Source organism: Tympanuchus pallidicinctus, unplaced genomic scaffold (assembly GCF_026119805.1).
Source record: "Tympanuchus pallidicinctus isolate F22 unplaced genomic scaffold, pur_lepc_1.0 scaffold10, whole genome shotgun sequence".
NCBI classification, from domain to species: domain Eukaryota; kingdom Metazoa; phylum Chordata; class Aves; order Galliformes; family Phasianidae; genus Tympanuchus; species Tympanuchus pallidicinctus.
Genome location: NW_026294619.1, coordinates 12,272,427 through 12,293,881, shown reverse-complemented (window position 1 = coordinate 12,293,881; position 21,455 = coordinate 12,272,427). Strand labels below are relative to the sequence as shown.

General features: G+C 36.9%; 1 protein-coding gene across 6 annotated transcripts in view; it reads right to left on the bottom strand.

The window, feature by feature from the left end:
* The window catches only part of EPHA6 (EPH receptor A6), a 496,053-nt gene that overhangs the window by 82,970 nt on the left and 391,628 nt on the right, over window positions 1-21,455 (bottom strand). For 4 of the 6 annotated variants that reach the window (XM_052703538.1, XM_052703498.1, XM_052703508.1 and 1 more), the window contains 2 exons: window positions 11,466-11,588; window positions 429-490 (listed from right to left, as the gene is read on the bottom strand). In XM_052703538.1, coding sequence (XP_052559498.1) covers window positions 429-490; window positions 11,466-11,588 — 185 coding nt within the window. The remainder of the gene's footprint in view (window positions 1-428; window positions 491-11,465; window positions 11,589-21,455) is intronic. The other 2 variants (XM_052703517.1, XM_052703547.1) reach the window with 1 other exon arrangement.

Here is a 21,455-nt window from a genome sequence, read left to right as displayed (position 1 = left end):
CAAGAAACCATAAATAATTATAAATCAATTACCAAGTTTATTCTACACTTCACCAACCAAAAGAATCAAAACAAAGTGTTTTTGAAGGTGATTGAGCAAAATGAACAGCTTCCATAAGCCTAGGTATTTGTACTTCAATTTATCTTTTCCTTCACAAAAACACTAATCAAAATACATTTTGCTAACTATGGGAGCTACTCTTGCAAAAGAAATCAATTATGTTCTTAAGTTCAAATCTTTTTTTTTTTTTTTCCAGCTATGCTCTAATGTATCACTGTACCTTAGAAATGTACCCTGGGGAAAATGCTTTTGTTCTTCACTAAAATTCCATGAATAACATTATGTAGGAGTTAATTTATGATAAACGATTTAAAATCTTAACCTAGAATGACTTCTTATTCAAATGCCATCACAAAATGGTACCTCACCCGCAGAAAGGAGTCAAGGGATCCATTCTCCATGTATTCAACTACAATCATTACTGGTCTGCCTGCAAAACAGCAAAGAAACACATTAGGATTACAGACATATTATGGGGTTTTTATATTTCCAGCTGTTTGGCACAGATTAGTCACATTATTTAAATATGTTGCCCATTTTCAAAATCCTCATTTATTTGTGTTATTCTCTAAGGATTATTTTCTTTCCTTTTTTTTTTTTTTTTTTTTTTGGCTAACAATAGTGAATTAGCAGACTGTGCATCATTTGCTCTGGTGTATTCATACATTAAAGAGAATGAAAAAAGTGACTATTACTTCCAAACAAGAGTTATTGTACCTCTAGCTAAGAACAGCTCTATCTAACTTAAATATACTTTGGGTATACATGTATCTTTCAACAATACTTTAGAATACATTTGAGGCAAGGAAAAAGAAGCATAAGCAATCTCCAAGAAATTGCATGGTCAGTGCCATGATTTTCCCTCTCAAAGAAAAATATCGTAACAATTCAGGGGCATACAGATAGACTCAAAAATAGAGTTAATGCACAAAAACCCTCCTAGATTTGGTGTGCATATGTGCACATATGAGTGCATGTTTCCTTAATCCAGCAGAATTCTGAGTTCATATGTTTTTTTATGTTTATTTGTGTGTATACATTAAGTTACCCAAGTAAAAGTTCTGCCTAACCAGAATAGCTTTCCTTTTTGGTTCCAGGACAGCATCGTATCCACATTCAGCCTTCTTTAAAACTGAATTACAAGCTATTTTAATTTCTTAAGAAAACACCCAAATATAAAGACAAACTTTTAACCTTGACACTTTACTAAATACTGTTTCATTGTTTATATCTAAGACTAAGCCACCACTCTGGAACTGTCTAACAGGAGAGGCTCAACAGGCACGCTAACCAGGCTGCACCGTGAGGTCTCTTTTAGAACTGTTAGTATTGTACATGAGCCATTCTACTCTATGCAGTGTATGCTAATAAGATAGCAAAGGAAGTAGAAAGTCTCCAATTGGCAAACTTTTCTTTTCCTGACAATGCCTGTCCCTTTTGGGATTTATGTGAAATCAGTGCTGCTTCAAGTGGTGAAGACACAAGTACTCCCTTTCCACGTTCTGTAAATATTAGCTGTTCCAGTGTTTTTCAAATCCAAAAGAAAACTCTTTTAGGACTTTTCCCTCATCTTTGAAATTAGCATTATGTTTTATTTGGACACTGTGATGACAAATAAACACAATATTCAAGGTGAGAAATTACAGAATAGCATTATGAAGATTCCAGCACAATTTTCCATTTCTGTACATGCCAGCATTCTCTTCACTTTGATTAATAATGGAGGTGTTAATTAAACTGTCTACAATACACAATAAGCCACAGCTAGTTATCTTTCCTATGTTGTTACAGTTCACCTTGTATTTAAAAAACTGAATAAGCAGTTTCTCTGTTCACAGAATCACAGAACTCTAGGAGCTGGAAGGGACTTCTGGAGATCATCCAGTCCAACCCACTGCTAAAGCAGTTCCCTAGTGGCTCCCTTCCCTGAGTGTCAACACTGAATTCCACATGTACTGGTGATGCTTGCTGATGTGGCTTATTTTTGTCTTTCTGGAGTCTCTCACAATATCTTTTTCTTCAAATTTCTTCAAATAAGATATGGTGTTCTTGTAGTATTCACTCACATGTTTAAGTTCTCAATGAATAAAACAGTGCTTAATAATGTTCAGACAGCAGACATATTTGAGTATGTGCAAAAATTTTCAGCTACATACTTGATTTTTATCAATAGCCTTTCTGAAATGGAAGAATCACCAAATTATCATCTTTTTCTTAATTATTATTTTTAAATGATCTCACCTGCAAGTATGAATCTATTACCTATTCAGTTTATTTCTTTTCATTGGCATCTGTTGATTAAACTCTCGTTTTGCGCTTCTAGAGTTCAGAGAATTTTAAAAATTAATGCTTTCTTTGCTTATGCTGACTAGTAGTATAGCCTGCTCTTTTTAGTTTCTGAATGTTTTACAAATCTAATAACATCAACTGTCAGAAAATGTAAGGTAAGACACAAACTGTTTTCGAAGGGTTGGAAAAACAGGTTCAGAAAATCAAGTGGCCATCTCCATCCATAAAGCACAGTTCCCTCTGTCAGGCTGCATTTGGTTACCAACACACAGTGCTGTACTTTTGTTCCATGGTCAATACCTTGTAGAGGCACTTCAGTGATTCCACTGTGAACGTGTGTGAACAGGCTCTCCCATTCACAGATAAAGGAAGGAGAGTAGCAGTCGGCTCTGGAGAAAGTGGCTGAGATGTTGGGATGTGAGTCTCTGGTAAATGCAAGGAGAGAATCTAACATTGGACATCTCTATGCAGACAGAGCCACTGGTCCCAAAGGCAGGCAGTGAACAGATGGCACCATACTCTGCGAAAATCAGAGATCCTGATATGAATACCCACTGAAATCCATCAGTACCAGATCTGGGAAGCAAACTGAAAGCACAGCTCTACTTCTGATGACCTAAACATGATAAAGCATGATCTGGGATGCCTAATCTTTAGAAGGTCAGAGGGTGGTGACCAGCACAGGACTACCATAAAATAAAATCCCTGGTTAGTTGCTGTTAGTTTCATATTTTAGCAGCAAAGAGCAGATGTTATCCTTTATATACTTTGGTATAATCTGAGTTCTGAAAAGATTAAGGTCTGTGCTGAATCTTGTACAACATGGAATACTGCTTTTGGTTTAAAGTGTACCACAAAAATGACTTTGAAAAATAATACCAGCAAACTAGCTGGCAAAAAAAAAAAAACTAACAAAAAGAAGAACAAGAAGATGACATAAATATTACTTAGATTATGAAAATCCATGTTGTTTTCATGATACTAAGAAAGATTAATTTTTCATCCTCAGAACAAGGACTGAAATCAATGTTGATAGCATAGGGTAGAGAAGTCTCTGAGAAAAGATATCTGAGTATTTTATCATGGGGTTATGCAATTCTGGAAGGCACTGAATTATTTTCCTATTTTTATGATTGCTTACACAGATGAAACATGGACAACCTTACTTGAAGGAACAGATTTAAAGATGAACAGAAATGGAAGGCTGTGGGGGAAGATGTAACTGTGAGCAAGTCAGCAAAGAGTTTTCAGACTCCTTGATAGCCCCTATCAGTGTGAAACCTTGGGAGTCTGGAGTGTAAGACAGAGAGCAAATGGTATCTGTTTGTGTCTAAGGGTAAACAGGAGGTTCTTTTTGTACGTACTGTTAATCTTATCACACTTAAGAAACCTTTCATCCTTTATCACTGTGTTTTGGGAGAAGCTAGACCAATCAACTGATTAGAGGGACAGGAATTCCTGGCTTGTAAGTGAATGGTATATAAGATGAGGGACAGGAATTCCTGGCTTGTAAGTGAATGGTATATAAGATGTATGTTGAACACAATAAAGAGAACAATTCTGAGGACTACAATGATGCTACAAAAAACTGTGAGAGCTTTCTAACTCGACTCAGTGACGACAGAAGGCAATACAAGATGGGAGTTGGGGAAGTTCTCTAGTTTAAAGACTTGACTAACTCAGGTGAGTGTTTTCATATAGAAACAGGCACTAAACAGTACATGAATAAGAACCACTCATTTTACAGTCAAGATCCATATAAGAGAGGGCATGGAATAAGGACACTGAAAATGGTGTCAGGTTTTTTTCAGGATAAAAGTTGAACACCTGAGAGTTAAAAGCTGCAGGTACTGCCAGAAGAGAGCGCTCAACTTCATGGCAGAGTTGGGGGGACAAAATACAAAATGGTTTGAAAGTGGATTCAAGGTTCTAGTCAGCAAAACAAGACATTCTTGCACCAATTTCAGACATCCGGAAGTGCTCGAGTGGGGAGTACTGTAAGAAAACATTCTTAAAGTATGCACACTACATACTAAATACACCAATATGAAACTACAATCCTATTTATATATGGCATATTGACCCACTTTGACTGTTTCTGTAATTCCTGCACAGCTCTTAACTATTTCTACCTTACCCTTCCACCTGCCTCGGGTACTGAAGAAAGTAGCATTCTCTGCTTGTACAACATAAAAGGAACAGCAATGGCAGACCTGTCAGACTTCCTCCATCTAGGGAAACTGGACTGAACACATGAAAGCAGTATCAGTGCTTTATGTGATCCAGAAAAAGGAACAAGGATTCCATTACTCAAAACTTAGATGAATCTGCAGGAGGTTCTGGGGTTATTTGTGGTTTTTGATGCAAACATCACCTGGTGACAGGTGGCTGACTGGTTTTGACAAAGTATTCATTTTTCCCTGAGAAAGTTTGTCATTAGAATTCTCCCACACGGCTGTACTGTAATGTCAATGAAACAAAACCAGCATAAATTACAAACATCCCATCTTAGTGTCATGCCACCTCAGAATTCATGTTACAGTTTTGTGTTTTTCACTGATCAATCTGCTTGACATTTTTTTCATAAGCAAAGGAAAAAAGGAAGCCGTGTGATGCAGAATGATGTGAAATAGCAAGCACATTTAAAATTCACAGTATATATGTTTTAGTTCTCTTTTTTTTCCATAGGATTTTGATAGCATGTAATCAAATTGAATGGTAGAGTGACGCGTAAGGAGGAGAATTTGAAGTGTCATATCAATGCCAAAATATTCAGCTTGTTGTCTCCTGTTGTCATTTTAAATAACGCAGCAAGGCCCACTTTAATTAATGTTTTATGTAAGATTAATCCACAAAAAAGAATGCATTTAGTATATGCTCATTTCTACAGTCTTTACTTTTAACTAAATCTTTTATTCCCATTATGGAAATAGAACTTTTAACATAAATAGAAATATAGAATCATTCATGGAATCATAGAATGGCCTGGGTTGAAAAGGACCACAACGATCATCTAGTTTCAACCCCCCTGCTATGTGCACAGTCACCAACTACTAGAACAGGCTGCCCAGAGCCAAATCCAGCCTGGCCTTGAATGCCTCCATAAACGGGATATTTGTTCTTCCACTCACAAAGCAAAATCTTTGAATTGGTTCTCTAGTTCTTCTAAGAAAATACTGCTCTATCACTTCTGCAGATCCATTGTATCATCACAGTTTGAAAATATTGTCCTTTGAGCTGTTTTTCTGTAATTATATATTGTATTGATTATATATATAATGAAAAAATAATAATATTATATTTTTATATTGTGTATTTTACACTCACTACACAAAAACCTACTGTGTGGTTGTTTACACTCAGTACCCAAAGTGCTGCAAACAGTTCTTCTAGTTCTCACACAACAACAGGAGAATGTGCTGTGGACAAAATAAGTTTTAGCAGACTTCAGCTTCTGTAGCCTCTGATTCCTCCTAATTCACTCCTCTCGTGTGCCTACAAAAGAGATTCTGGAAGGTTTTGAGGAAAGAAAGTAGAACTGTAAAAAGAAAGCAGCTGCATTGTTCCCATGATCTTTTTCTTGTTCTTGTCTTTTCGTGAGAGAAACAAAGAGAATGCAGCAGATGGTAAAAGCAGAACAAATAGTAGTATTTCATTAGTTGGAGTTAGTTACTTGTTTCATTCCTGCTGCTTATGTTTACACGAACATTAAAAACAGAAATGAAAACGAAACACCTTCAGCATTATGGTGAGATGTCTTATGTATTCCTGGACAGGAACAGGAACAGGAGCCAGTACATTTGAAGAACAGCTCTAAAAGATGCCACATGAGCTATTCTAAGTATATCCAACCTTATTGGAGAGTCTTCTTCTATTTTCCAAAACCTTCATATACCCTTGAACCATGCTGACATCTCTGGGCTTTTTAAGAACCGCTTTATACTGACTTGAAAGAGGTTTCAGTAATATTTTCCTGAACTTCTTCTAGGACTAAAACACTTGTAACTGTTTATGATGATGTCTGGGCATCATCATAAAGTGAGCTATTTAACAAGGGTGGAGAATGGAGACCTCTTTTTTTCATGTCCTACACTCAGAGCTCAATCCCTGTTCTACATTTCAAGTTAGACGTTAATAAACCAGAACATTATCTCACTAATTATGTTACTCACTGATCATTCATATTTTGGCTGTGAAGTACTCTTTGCCTGCCTAATGGTAAAGTCCACATACATCCTCAGCTTGAGCATCTGTACTCAGAAAATGCATGCCATTATGTATAGGGTTTATAGGCTAGACATGCCAGTGAAACAGCACTGATGCTGGAAAGGATAAACTAGAAGAGCTATTTGGCTCAGATATTTTAGAGAATGCAATAAAAGAATCAGTTTGTTAGTCAGCAAGAAAGGTTTAGCAATTTTCGTTCAACAAAAAAAACACAGCCACTTTTAGGTACTGGAATCCAGAGTAGGGAAAAACACATGAACTGAAAAAAAAATTATTAATGGTTACTTTTCTCATTATCTGAGTGCCATAAAATTATAGTTGAGCTTCAATATGCATAATTGCTCCTTGATGGTTCTTGTTGAGCAATTTTGTTCAATAACGGTCTGTCAATACAATTTGCTTTCAATTGTCACCTTCTATAATATCAAGAATAATGGGCTCACTCAGGTGCACTTTGAAATTGTAGGAAAATATTAATTTTAGGGGAAAGAAAACTGATAATCACTTGCTTTAGTATTCTACAATTGTCTGAGGTTTTTGAGAAGCTCCATATAAAAAATGTGAATATTACCACATATGTGGTTTGTTGATATAGTCTGAATACTGAACATTATGGAGAGAGGTGGGGAGATTTGCTTAACAGGGACTTTTCCATAGTTACTCATAGCTTGACACTCATTTCTACTTGTTCTTGTTGACAAAAAAAAAATCAGAACTTGAAAGAAACAACAGTAAAGGTATTTTGTTTCCCTCCCCTCCTTTCTGATCCATCAGGTTTATAATCTGTCCAACACCCTCCAACAACAGCAGCAAACCATACTATTTTCTACATCTAATTTCTGCCAGGTAATATGAGTTTACATTCACTTTATGTGTGACTGAAATCAAGAGATGCAAATACACAGCTGGAAAAAGGAACTAAGAGATCTTCCAAAATGGAGCAAACACTACTAGTTTGGGCAAGTAAGAACTTGAAAAAAATAGAAGCAGCACTGCAACTTAGCTATTTATTTTCAACATGCACACGTGTATGTGTGCCCCTGTAGATATGAAGAAATGGCTAAGCTTCTTTGTTCATGCCAACATATGTATGATGAGGATGTAGACTATTGGACACTTTAGAATTTCTATTCAATTTTTGCAAGGATTTGAGAAAAGGTATACTTTGCTTTTGTGAATCCATTGGTGATGAACCATTACAATATAGATTTGCATCAACTAAGTCATGTGAATCTGCACTGCTAACAGGTGGCATAATGAGAGACTAAAAAAACTGTGACAAAAATAACAGCTAAATGAAAAGGAAGCATTTCTCTTTAAAGGGATATATTTTTTTTTTCTTTCTCCAAAAACATAGGACAGATCTTTGCAGGCCTCCTGAAGGCCTTACTTCTAATGAAACGTTGTATGGAAGTGGCAGACTTCTGATGAACTATCAAATATAAATGCTATTGCATTAGTATAGCTATGACTAGGTTTAAAAAAAAAATAAATCTACATTTGCGGCAATCCTTTTGTGAAGAAAGATGTCAAGTCCCATGCCTGCAACACAAATTCATCTTTAGCCTTAGGTTGGCTATGTGAATGTATGTGAACCTTCCACATACATGAACCTCTGTGCAATGTAAAACCCAACACCAGATTACACGCAACTCAACACTGGCTGTCAATGCAACAGTATAAATAAACGCACTGCCTCCTCCCCTTGCCTGAAGTGGAAAACTTAAAAGGAAAACAAGCGCTACTCTGCTCTGCCAAGAAGTTTTCCAGGTACTTCTGTGGGAGTCTTCCCAGTTTAGTTCTTAGTATTTAACTTCAACAACATATCTGGGGAATTCTGTAAAAAAAAATTACTTTAAATGCTTCTTTCTTCTTCTTTTTTTTTTCTTTAATAGGATTTTTTTTTTATTTTTCCTATTTGGACTATTTTGGAGTAAATCTAGCACGTAGTTTGAGTTAAATGCTTTAGTAAATAAAACCATCTCACTTTGTTCCTTGTGACCCTTATAGAAGAATAATGCAGGCATTTTAAGCTTTCCACGTAGTTTAATTCACCTAAATCTTACACAGAAGCTATACATGAATTAGTGCATAATTCAGCAAAGTTATTAAATGGTAACTATTTTTGTTAGGCTTATGACAGGTACTGTTCAGTATGAGCTCAACAATCTCAGATAATGGAGGTGAGGTCACAGCGCCACCAGAGGCAGCAGTCAAACATTCTTCCTCTAGTACAAACACAAAACCAGCAATTCTCTCACTTTTAGTAAGAGAGGGAAAAGGCTGGGGACAGGGGAAGCAACAAGAGTCCAGTGGACAGATGATTTTGCCCACACATTACTGTTAAAGAGCCAGAGACTGCCACGATAGCATGGGTATTAGTCCTTGAAAACCTTATGGATGGAGTTCATAGAATCAGAATAGTTTGGGTTGGGTTGGATAGAACCATGAAGATTATTCGGTTCCAACCCCCTTGCTGTGGGCCTAGATATCTGTTTGTTGGTAAAGCAGTATTCAGAAAAAAGGTCAGGTACTGAGTGCAATGTTTTTCAACAGGAAGGGACAAAGGATGCCTTCCTTCTCTTTGTGCTCAAGTGACTACTACTAAGGATGAACTTTTTTACTGCATCATAAAGAGTAAGAGATACAGTTCTGACTCTCTCTCATTTCAGATCAGTACTCCCTTCAACAGGAGATTTTTTTTCCTTCAAAAAAATACAGCGAGTGTATTGGGTTTTGGTTCACACATATAGCAAAGTTGATTTTAGTAATTTAGAAAGTCAGTGTGCATTGAAAGTGGCATCCTCTGGACATCACTGACAGGAGGCAATACAGAGTTAAGATTGTGCTTAACTGTTCACAGGAGAGGAACTGTTCACTTAAAGAGAAGTACTATGGATAAGGTTGTTAGGATACATATCTTAATAGCAGTTTCTGACTTTTAATGTGGAGTTTCTTGCCACCTGCCCACTCCTACACCAACAGTTTTTCTCAAAGAAACACAAAGCTTCCATTGGATTTGTCACATCTCCTTAGTGGCTTTCAACTACCCGATATTCTTCGTTTTGCAAAAGATGGGCAGCATTTATCTCTCTCTATGGGGTTGGTTCTGGGCTCTTTTATGTTATTGATGTGACCAAACAGCATTTCTATTTTTTCCCTGTTTTGAATATTTCATCAGATCGAATTCTTAGTAAAAGACACTTAATAGCAAGAGATTATGAAACACTCTTACTAGTAATCACACTAAAAGTTATGACTTAAGTCCAAAATGTGATGCTTTACAAACACTCAGAAAAACAGCAGTCCTGGGGATCTTACAAATGGACAAGAAAAACTTGTAAGCAGCTAGGTGAAAAGCCAATTTATTAATGCAGTTAAGGCATATTTAAACTAATAGAATCAGTGATATGCTACACATATCACAATATTCAAAACAGAGAATTCAGGGGAGGGAGGGTGCTGGGAGTATTTCTTCTTCCATAGAGCTGTTTTGTGACAGATACCATTCTCATTGTGATGCTGACTGCCAAAATTGCCTAATGACTATTGAATAATGAAACATCCTTCAGAGAAAATAAATGAAAAGCATTTTACAGACTGTTGACAAAAGACACCTGAAGAGTCAATGAGAAGACATTAAAGTTGCTCAGAAGCTTCTATTCAAAGAAAGAAAGCAAACAAAGAAATAATAGCACTTAAATAAATAAATAAATAAATAAATAAGTAAATCCCATATTGAGCAACATGTATTGATGAGGCTTGTAATTTTCACAATGGATAAAACAAGGCACAAAGAGGTAGAGCATTTTCTTTTGTATAGCAAATCAATACCACGTACGCCATCCTTCAGATTGCCTCCTAACTGTACCAGAAGACAATTTTTTCTCTTTAGCCAAAAACTGTAAGTAACATTACTGGTAAGAGGTCCTGAAAGGACACAGATACGACATTAACCCATATATGGATTAATTCTGCATATACATATGTAGTTTGGAGAGAAACAGAACTGAACTTTAATTCAATTTTAACCATAATTAAGATACCGTTATTTCCTCTTTGTTTATTAGCTTTGGTGACAGATGATTTTTAATGGCTCCAGGGAATAGAGAACACAAAAAATCTTCCTGGGAATTCTTCTAGCCTATCTGTATTTCCTGCTTCAGCCCTGTACCGGAGAGCAGCCTATTTACCTGGCACTGTGTTCTTATTCTTAGTCTACATTCAACCACAAGCCAACCCTCTAAGTCCTCTGTGCCACCACAGACTCATAGCACTGCTGGAGACCTAGCAAGAAATGGTGCAATGTGCTGTGCTGACAACAGAAACCATGGAATTTTCTCATTTACTGTAAAGGAGAATTAAAGTAGTTCAAATTATTCTAAAAAGTTATTTTTAAGAATTAAGGCTGTTTTCATGAGATAGAAGTCACAACTATGGAAGCATAAAAAAGACTCAAACTCCATTACTTAATTAAATTTTTCCCTTCAAATTTTTGTTTTACGTCCATGTTTTAGCAAGGAAATGCAAATTTTTAGAGAAGAGTCATAGAGTCACAAAAGTGGGATTTTACAAAGGCATTTTTAAAGTGTTGTTTCCCTGGTGCACACAGGTGTGCTCCATGAAACACTTGATTTAAGGACACCAAGCTTTCTCTTGAAGTATTTAGGTTAACTGCTTTCCCTCATACTTTCCCCTCTACAGTGATTCAAGGAAAATAGCTAGTCCTTGAAGAGTAACTTCTCTTTTCCATTTCTTTCCAGTTTGACTTTTTAATCGGAAGGGACATCTGATCTCCTCGTGTAAACAGTATCAAATGAGAGCTGTGGAGAGATGGTTCAGAGGGTGAAGAGAAAAATCAATGTGGGGAAAAAGGCTGGAATACCTACCAGAGGAAATGCTGGGGGGTAAAGATCCACCCCCTGAGACTGGATGTGAGGTCAGGATGCTATTTAAAAATCCCGCCCTCAGGAATCTCGAAAGAGACTTCACCCCAATGGTCGGAAAGGATCCTTTCAAAGAGATAAAAATGATCATTAATCAAATGACTTGTTCTTTGGCTGACAAAAGAAGCTGTCTGTTTAAGGAAAAAAAACCCGAAAAAACAACTCTGCAAAATTAACAGTGGTTTCACTGGAACAGATCTTACAAAATACAGTTAAATGTTTTTGATTGCTTTTTATCCAAGCCATACAATATACAGCTGCAACCAGAAGGAAGTTGTTTTCTGCATACTTTGCAAATGAAGAATCCCAGCATTTCTAGGAGGAATGGAAAAAAAATGAGGTTTTAAAGGAAAAATACACCTCTTAGATATTCATAATGCATTCCAAATGGTAAAGGCAGTTTACAGTTTCTTATGCAAATCAAAAAGAGACTAGTAGAGGTGAAGCTGTACCAGTAGAGCTGAGTTTTATGTCAGTACTTCCAAGATAAGCCACTTGAAAGCACTCGTGCCAGGCCAGGGCAGTCGGGGAACCAGATTTAGTGGTAGGACAGCTAACACAGATAAGCCAGAGCTTCTATCAGATCTCCAAACACCTGTCAATACAGGGATGCCAGCAAAAGTCAGGAGTATAGACATAGGCTCTTTCCACTTTGCTACCATCAGAAGCTTTGCATGTTTCACTCTTCCAATCAAAAGAGTCCATGTTTTCACTGCCTAAATGCACAGATTCATCTCAGATTATCTCATCCATCCATTTTAAATTAAATACTTGTGATATATCTAAAATAGCACTGATAAATAAGAGCTCTATCATTCGATCCACTTTTTCAGCTTTCAGCATAGGCACAGAGATTGAGAGACACCGTTACAGCTGGCTCATGTTAGTGCACACTGAGTGCCAGCATTGAAGCTGTATCTGAAAGGAGAGCTCTGCATCTTGCATAAAAATAGAGTCAAGATTCTCCAAACTTGCAATAAATTTAAGCTGACAATCAGAATAATTTGTTTGTTTTTGCAAGTACATCAAGCAAGCATCCATTCAATAATGTAGGCAATGATAAGTTTGTTTTCATCACCTTATTGGTATTTCACAGCTGATTCTGTAGAAAGAAAAAACATCCCTCTGAAAATTCATGCAACTATGGGTTTGTGTTTGCTTTTTGAACTAATATAAATACAAGTGAGGATTATTTAGGTTTAAGATGTATATATGCATTTTCTGAGCTTCAAGTCTAAGTGAGCTTTGATTTTTTACTTTCTAGCAAGAGATCTATTGTTTCTTCTCAATGCATTTTGCACTTGCCATTTAAATTTGTTAGACCTACCATAGTCTTGAGAAATAAAAATAATCCTTTAATTAAGAGTTCCGAGCACAGCATTTTCATATCTGATGGGCAAAGATATGTAACAAAAGCATTCCCTCAGGCTATCTCAGAAAATCCTAAATTTGGCAGTCTTGTCAAAGTGTTTCCAAACTCCATGGCTTTAATTTTAAAATGTTTTCAGAAGTAATCACGTATAGAGTCCAGAATGCTGTGCACAGAAATTCAATTTAAAAATCAAAAATTGTTCCATAATCTCACATATAAACATCATAGCTAAATGAACATATGAAGACTTCCCAAATAAAACTTTGCTCCTTTTTTTTGAAACATGGATTATACCAACCATACCCTCACGGTGGATCATGTGTTATATATATAGACCTTCAGAAAAGGCATACATGTTGAGGTTCACCACTGACATTTTTCTTCATTTAAGTTGAGCTACACAGCAAATAATTCCAGTTTCCTTTCAGTGTTGCTGTAAGTTACTTTGTTATAGAAATTATCAAAGACAAAAATGAGTGTATTTCATTTACTGTGCATGTTTGGAAATAAGGAGCAAGCAAAATCTGTGAATACTAAGAGCAGGAGGGCTAAAATTGCTGAGGTATTCAACTGTCAAATAATTAAAGGAATATGTACAAATAATGCGCTTTTTTCACTTACTAAAAAGCTCAGTTACTTAAGCAAAGATGTTTTATGTAATTTGAAATGTTGCAGAAAATCTCAGACAGTCATGTTTGAGTGGTAGAGATTACAAGACCTACAGTTCTGCACTCTTTGCAAGCGACAGCAAGAGGCAAAGCATACCTTCCTTACAGGAAGCATTCAGTGGCATTTTAGATAACTGGATCCCAGACAAATACTTTGCTGTCAACTCAAAAATGTCTCCTATTAAGCAGAACATATATTTACAAGAACAAGACCCTGCTGCTTCCAGAGGTTGACAAATATGTTCTGAAAAGGATCAGGTTGATAACAATCAGCCATTACCAGTATCCTGCAACATAAAAATCCAAAGGACATATTGAAAGTTGGTTCATACTAAAGCATGCATGATCCTAAACCAAAACACAGCATTTGTCCCAGAATGAACATACATTGTGTGGTTGGTACAAGAACCAATACTTAGTTTGGTAATGTCACCCTCACAATGTGATAAGGGTTTGAGACTATTACATGACTATAGATCTGGAACTTGCTTATTGTTGTGGGTAACCAGAAAAGAAAGTTAATTTTCATAGCTCCCATCAATCACCATCAGAAAGACAGCACCCTGGTAAGAGCTTTGGGCATAGATAAATAGAAGTACTTCTCAATTTTTTATTTCTTTGCATAAACAATTAGAAAACTTTGAAAAGAAAGACTGCAACTAAGAATTGTGTTCAAGACAGAAAGGGAGAAAGCTCTCTGCCAGTACAACGGAGGAAGAATATGACATTAGCAGAAAACATCAGCTCTGTAGAAATGCATAATTTCTGCGTGGAAAACAATGAAAAGAAATGCTTTTCCTTGTATCTGAATATGGAAATTTTACTGGGCAATGAGATCATAGTATTTCCTCTTTTTCTAAATTGGGACTGTGTTTAGCTGAACAAAAAATTAAGAATGAATTAAGAATTAAGAAATTAAGAATGTGCTGCATCCTGATGCTTTACACAAATGGCAAAAGTAATATTCATTTTTTAGAGGTATATGCCATTTATGGGAATATAGGAATAGCTATAGATATAGGCATATAGATATAGAAATGCTGATGCTTAATTAAAAATAAAATCCCTTTAAAGCAACATACTGGACACTTTCAAGATACTAGAACATTACTTTAGCTGATGAGTTTTCTTGAGAAATACAATTCTGTCAGCAGACATCATGCAGAGACAAGGTCCGTATAACTATTCTGTTGTTTAGCATGAAAATATACAGCATTTTTGCATTGGGTGGAATTATACTAATGGAAAGAGCTTTTAGTATATGGTCTTACTGTTTCTAAATGGGGAAAAGGAATATTTATGCATATTAAGCCACAATTCCGGAGTGCACTGAAATACCACTGTTCTGTAGAAGCTTGAGGGTATGATTTTATTAAGGGGAAAAACGAAACAAACCCCTTCTCCCACTCCATAGTTATCCACTGTGAACATTATGCCACTGAAACATGGGAAACTACATTAGTTACAGGTATTAGTTGGAAAAATGCATTGAAAGAGTGAAAATATATGTCAATACTCTGACTAGCTGGCAGTTTGTGGAGTACACACCATTTACTGAGTTCCGTGTCACCAGTTTACAGCTCAGCGTCAGTTCTTCTCTTTCACAATTATTACATCTAAGTGCTTGTGCTGAGAAGCAATGGGGGAGCGCTGAATCAATTAGCCTGCTGTCTGCCTTCATCTGCTGTTCCAGGGGGAATATCAACCCACAAACGATAGAATTTGATAGGAAAGTCACTTGTACGGAATCCTACACTGGCATGGTTTTAGCAGCATATTATCCACATAGAACAGAAGAGCAAGAAAAGATAGCTGGGTAAGGAAATATACATGCTTTGTTCAGCTCCAGAGCATATAACATTAATTCACACTCATTTATTAAAACTTGCATAGCAAAAGTATGGCCTGCCAGAAGGAACAGCCACTTCTCCCTGCAGCAAAGGCACATCCCATTGCCTAGGGCTAGCAACAACACAATTTTGCTGCAGAACCCTACGTTATTTTTCACAGAAACTAAACATAGTTTTATTCTGATAATGACAGCACATTCTCACTCACACCTGCTGACTTGAGTGCAAACATAGCCACCAGTTTTGCTCCCACACGCGCTACAGGAGTAGCACAGCACCAGAACTCCTCAATGGCTTACACTCCATCTTTCCTCCTCCTCAGCTGCTGCTTCCTTATCCCGGTACCAGAGCACTTTGGCCAACATTCTGGAAGCCTCTGTTATATGGAAGCCTTTGTTATATTTTTCTCTAGCAATGGTATCTGTATAAACTTAGTGCAGTTTGTAGAGGTTTGCTCTTAAAAAGGAGAACATTCCTAGAGTCTCTGCACTGTGTCTAACAACATGCCTGAAGTAGCTTATCAGAAAACCTCCCAAAGATGCAAGAGCTGTGTTAAATGCTGTAACATATTGATCAAGGAAAGGAAACAACATAGAACCCCCAAGTGGTCATCAAACCAGATCATGAATTTGGTTAATAACAATAAGCCCCCTGTTTTTGAAGTACTTGACTCTTCTTATTAATGGTATTTATCAAAACATATGCAAACAAAGTAAGTCTCTTTTCTCTCCCTTCCTTGTCCACAGGAAGTATACTATTGTACCTGGAGGAATCTTTCTCAAAGCTGTGAGAAGTTCTTGGTGTTTGTAAGATGTCTTCACTGAAGTAAACTGAAAGGCCTTGTTTGGAAGGCAAGGTGTATGAGATGCAGCTGAAGTCCCCTGGTTGGTTCAGAACAGAGCAGAGGAGCTGAGGGGAGGCCTCATGGCAGCTGCAGCCCCTCACAGGGAGCGTAAGGGCAGTGCTGAGCTCTGCTCTGTGTGACAGCAACAGGAACGGCATGGAGCTGCGTCAGGGGAGGGCAGCTGGGGGTCAGGGACGGGTGCTGCCACCAGAGGGAGGTGGGCATTGAACGGGCTGCCCTGGGCTGTGGGCACAGCCCCAAGTACCAGAGATCAGGAAGTGTTCGGACACCATTCTCAGACACAGTTTGGATTTTGGGTGGTCCTGTGTGGTCCCAGGAGTTGGACTCGATTATCCTTATGGGTCCCTTCCAACTTGAGATATTCAGTGATTCTATGATTTTATGAAAATTTGTATTGTCATATGACTTGTGTTCATGTTACCTTCTTCAAAGAGTAATCAGCAGAATTTCTATACAAATCAGCCAGGGATTACAGCTTACTCTCCTTCTGATGCCACAGAGTAGTTGACGGGCACTGCTTTAAGCTGTCCTTAGCAGGAGAACGTATGCAGACTGTGATTGCACAAAGGCTACAGATGATTTAGCCTGTATGTGACAGCCACCATTTCACCTCTCCCTCTGTAAGCAACTTATAATCGACTATTAGTATTAGTGGAAAAATTTATTCTCTGAAAGACTGGTCAGGCACTGGCACAAGCTGCCCAGGGAGGTGGTGGAGTCAAGTCCCTGCAGGCGTTCAATAAATATTTAGATGTTCTACTAAGGAACGTAGTTTAGTGGGGAAATATTGATAGTATGTGGATGATTGGAATGGATGATCTTGGAGTTCTTTTCCTTGGTGATTCTATAATTCACAGAATCACAGAATCACAGAATTGTAGGGGGTGGAAGGGACCTCCAGAGATCCAACCCCCCTGCCAAAGCAGGTTTTGGCAACAAAATATAACAAAACTGGAAGGATATTTTCCAGAGAGGTCACAATTACTGTCAATTATTTCTGTTCACTAGTATCATAAAAAGGAGATTTTAGCTTGTTACTCTTTTCCTATAGATTTTGTTCACCATTTTAAAAAAGGAAAAACGCACAGTTAGTGCATTTAATGTAAAAAATGATGTTTACTTCTATGTAGTAAATTGTCTCAATGCTTTTCATACAGGAATTGTAAAATATAGCTAAGATAAATTGTTAAGAACTCTGCAGATGAATGCTTGAGGAAGTGAGCTGAAGGGCTATAATGAGCTTTTTTGTTCAGCTTGACAGGAAGCAACAGAATGACTTCAGGATGTTTTCACTCATAACTGCACTTTCATTAAGATGGGAGTGTAACATTTAGTCATGGCATACTAGAGAATGGAAAGTAGAAAGAGTTTTCCTGTTTCTGAACAGGGGAATTATCCAGTGTAATCACTCAATGTCTAGGTCAAGGCTGGCTTACAGCATGAGCACCTGCCACTCTCAGCTAAATTCCAGTTTTTATTCTTTCTAATGTTTCATAATGGAAGCTAGGTTTGAGCATCTTTTCAAAATTATCTGCAACACATCCATTATAGAAAGTACTGAAAACATACAGTGTGATCTCTTGTGTGATCTTACTGATTTATCCTTTATAGACCACCAGGAATTGCGTGTTATGTTATAATTTTTCTTTTTAGTTTAGGACATATGGAAGGTTTTATAAAATTTTGAAATTATGATGTCAGATTTTCTAGTACATTCAAAATGCTGACTTTGAATGGGAAGAGGAGAGGAGAGGAGAGGAGAGGAGAGGAGAGGAGAGGAGAGGAGAGGAGAGGAGAGGAGAGGAGAGGAGAGGAAAAGGGAAGGGAAGGGAAGGGAAGGGAAGGGAAGGGAAGGGAAGGGAAGGGAAGGGAAGGGAAGGGAAGGGAAGGGAAGGGAAGGGAAAAGAAGAGAAAAGAAAAGAAAAGAAAAGAAAAGAAAAGAAAAGAAAAGAAAAGAAAAGAAAAGAAAAGAAAAGAAAAGAAAAGAAAAGAAAAGAAAAGAAAAGAAAAGAAAAGAAAAGAAAAGAAAAGAAAAGAAAAGAAAAGAAAAGAAAAGAAGCAGGGCTCAGGCATGTCTCAGGCAAATCTGGAATTTAAGATCACAAAACTATACTATGGTAAAATGCTATGAAACCACTACAGTTAACAGAAATGGTGCTTACTCATAATGAAATCACAGAATCAGAGAATTGTAGAATGGCTGAGGTTGGAAGGGAGCTCTGGAGGTAAGCTGGTTCCACAAAATTATGGAGAGATTTCCATTAACTTACAAGTAATACAAGTGAAAACATTCCAAGGCTAAATGCTGATCTCAGGTACCTAAGCTAGTACAAACGAACCCTGTATAAAATGTATGCTGCTGTGCAGAGGGAAATTTGCACTCATTCAGCAATAAATTTTCAGAGGATGGTCTAATTTTATTACCTCAGATTCCAGTAGAAGTGAATTATATCAAACCAGAGCCTTCACAATTAATTCTGTTATTCCCGAATGCACTTCCAAGAACACTTTGTAGATCTTTAACAGCCTGCATCTGGGCAACTTCTAAGGCAGCCTGAGTTTTTAACCTTGCTGAAGTAAAATACAGAACTTGGAATACTAACTCAAAGCAGACAGTACTAGAAAACTTAAAAATCCTGGGTGAACAGCCGGGATGTAAATGTAAAACTTCATTTACAGGCAAACTTTGAATACTGAAATCATAAATATGTATTCCCTGATACATTTCCAAGGGAAAAACTGCAATAGAAATCATATCATTTACAAGAATTACTTATGAAAATTAGAAGCTTATTCTGAGTATTGGTGAGCCAGTTGGTTAGCTTACATGAAAATATAATTTATGAAAATCTCTCTAAGAAATTTAACAAATGACATAATTTAATTCTCTTGGATCATCTTATGAATGACCAAGAGCTGCTCAAATTTTCACATTTTTTTCTGTATCTTACTGACAATGAAAATTCACTAAGATACAGTGCACCTGGGAATTGTATTTTAAAACAAAAGCTACTCCCTGCTCCCAGCCTTATTATATTCCATAAAAATGCTTCTTTACAAGAAAGCTCTTCTCCCCAAAACAGCTGAAGATTAACACCGTACTGGAGAACATTCCCTGCAGAACTGCCTTTTTTCAGTCAGCTGCCATTATTCTGAATGGGACTGACACTGTATGTTGCCTAGTTAGGTGACTATTAGAAAGGCAGTAGACTTCCAAAGTTTTAAATGAGGCTACAATGACCAATTGCTCTTAAAGAGAGCTACTAGATCATTGGAGCAACAGGATGTATTATTCCCTTGTGGCAAAACGCTGCAAGCAGAATGGCTGAGGAACCAATGTGCCCTAAGAGCAACAGAAAATAACACACAATTAAAGAAGACAAAAAATCTGGAAGCAGAAGATTGCACCTTTGCTGACAAACTGGCCTCACTTTAAAACAAATAATGGCAAAACTTCCTAGAAATTCGTAAAGAGCTCTTCTATGAAGTTTTGGATCTGAAACACTTATTAAAAAAAATAGAAGAAAAAGCAGTAGAAATTCTGGCTAGCTGTGACAAACGTCTGTATGCTCAAATAATTTAGCGGCTTATGGCTGCTTTGTGAGAGCTCTAATAATTTCAGAAAAAGTGCAGGGAAATACAAAGTAAACATAATTATGATATTTATAAAAAAAATGAAGATTGGAAAACCTAGAATTGCTTTCATAGTGTTTGATTATTTTAGGATACTGCCATAAGTTCGAAGGGAATGAGAACCTGAGAATGTTAGTATTCAGCAGCAACTTGCTTCTAAACTATGAAGAGGCAGTGTAAGATTTTTTAAATCCTTACTTACAAGTCATACATGGTATTTTAAATAAGAATGGAAATTTCCATCAAAAAACAGACTTAAGGTTTAACCACTCAGGTAAACAACACTGATGTATCTGGAATGTATGTTAGGAAACCTATGAAGCCCTTCTTCATTTCCTGCCTTTTTCAGTGGGCTGAAGGAGACAGAGTGTTGGCTCTGACCAAATGTCAGAGGGGTCAGGGACATTGCCCTGATACGAGCTCTGCTGAGGTTTTGATGGCCCAGTAGGAATGTTATACACACCCAGAGGTTTGTCTCCTGAGGAATCCAACCAATATCCTTAGAAAGAGCAAGGAAATTTTCAGATGACAAAACTCAACAAGATAATCTGAAGAAGGGTTTGATTGCGTGGAAACATTTCTGTTTTCTTCTCCAGTAAGAACTAATAATAATAATAGTAAAGGACTCAATTTCTACAAGTTGCTGCTTTGGTTATTTTCATCACAAAATTTCTGAAAGACTGCACAATGACTAATTCAGGTGTCTGGAAAATGCATTTCCAAGATTTGCTGGGCTTGTATCTCAGTTCGATTTTAATTCTGAATTTTCTTAATTTTACTGGTCTGGGAATAACAAGTCATTCACACGTTCTGGCATAATTTCTGGCATAATAAAGAACCACTTTGACCTAGTTCTTGTCGGAAAATATTTTAAAAGGCTCAATTTTCTACATCAGTTCTGTACATCTCTGCTCCAGAATCAATTTTATAGGATCTCTCTAGAAATGAGCAAAATGTGAGGATGACAAACACATTGCAGAGCAAAGATGCTGTTCAGGTCTCCAGTCCTCACAAGTTTAACCTTTCTCTTATTTCTTGATTGGCAGCTTAAAATAAATCCAGATTTAAGAACGTAGAATGCGTACTATTTTAGAAAATCCCAGTTATAGCAAGGTTTGGCTTTACTTAGGACTTCTTTGGGAGCAAAGCAAATGCTTGAAGAAGCTTACATTTCTAATAGAGGAAAAAATTAAAGTTACAAAATATTTGAGTGAAATATTAGCATCTAATTCAATTTCCCTTCTGGACAAACAGCAATTTGAGTGAAAAACAAACAAACAAACAAAAAACCACCAAGAAGCCAAAGAGAGAGAACTGCTTGAAAAGAGTACTGCAAATATTTAAAGCCATTTGTTTTGCAATGCGTCAAATGTCAATGCACACTGATGTCTTGGTCGCTGAGAAGACTGGTATGGTAACATGAATATGATTAAGGCTTTTAACAGCAATAACAACTGTGGTCTTGGATCATCTGTGCAGTGTTAATGGAATAGTAATTGGAAATAATGTGCTTCTTTTACAGGATAAAACAATCTAAGTTTAAAT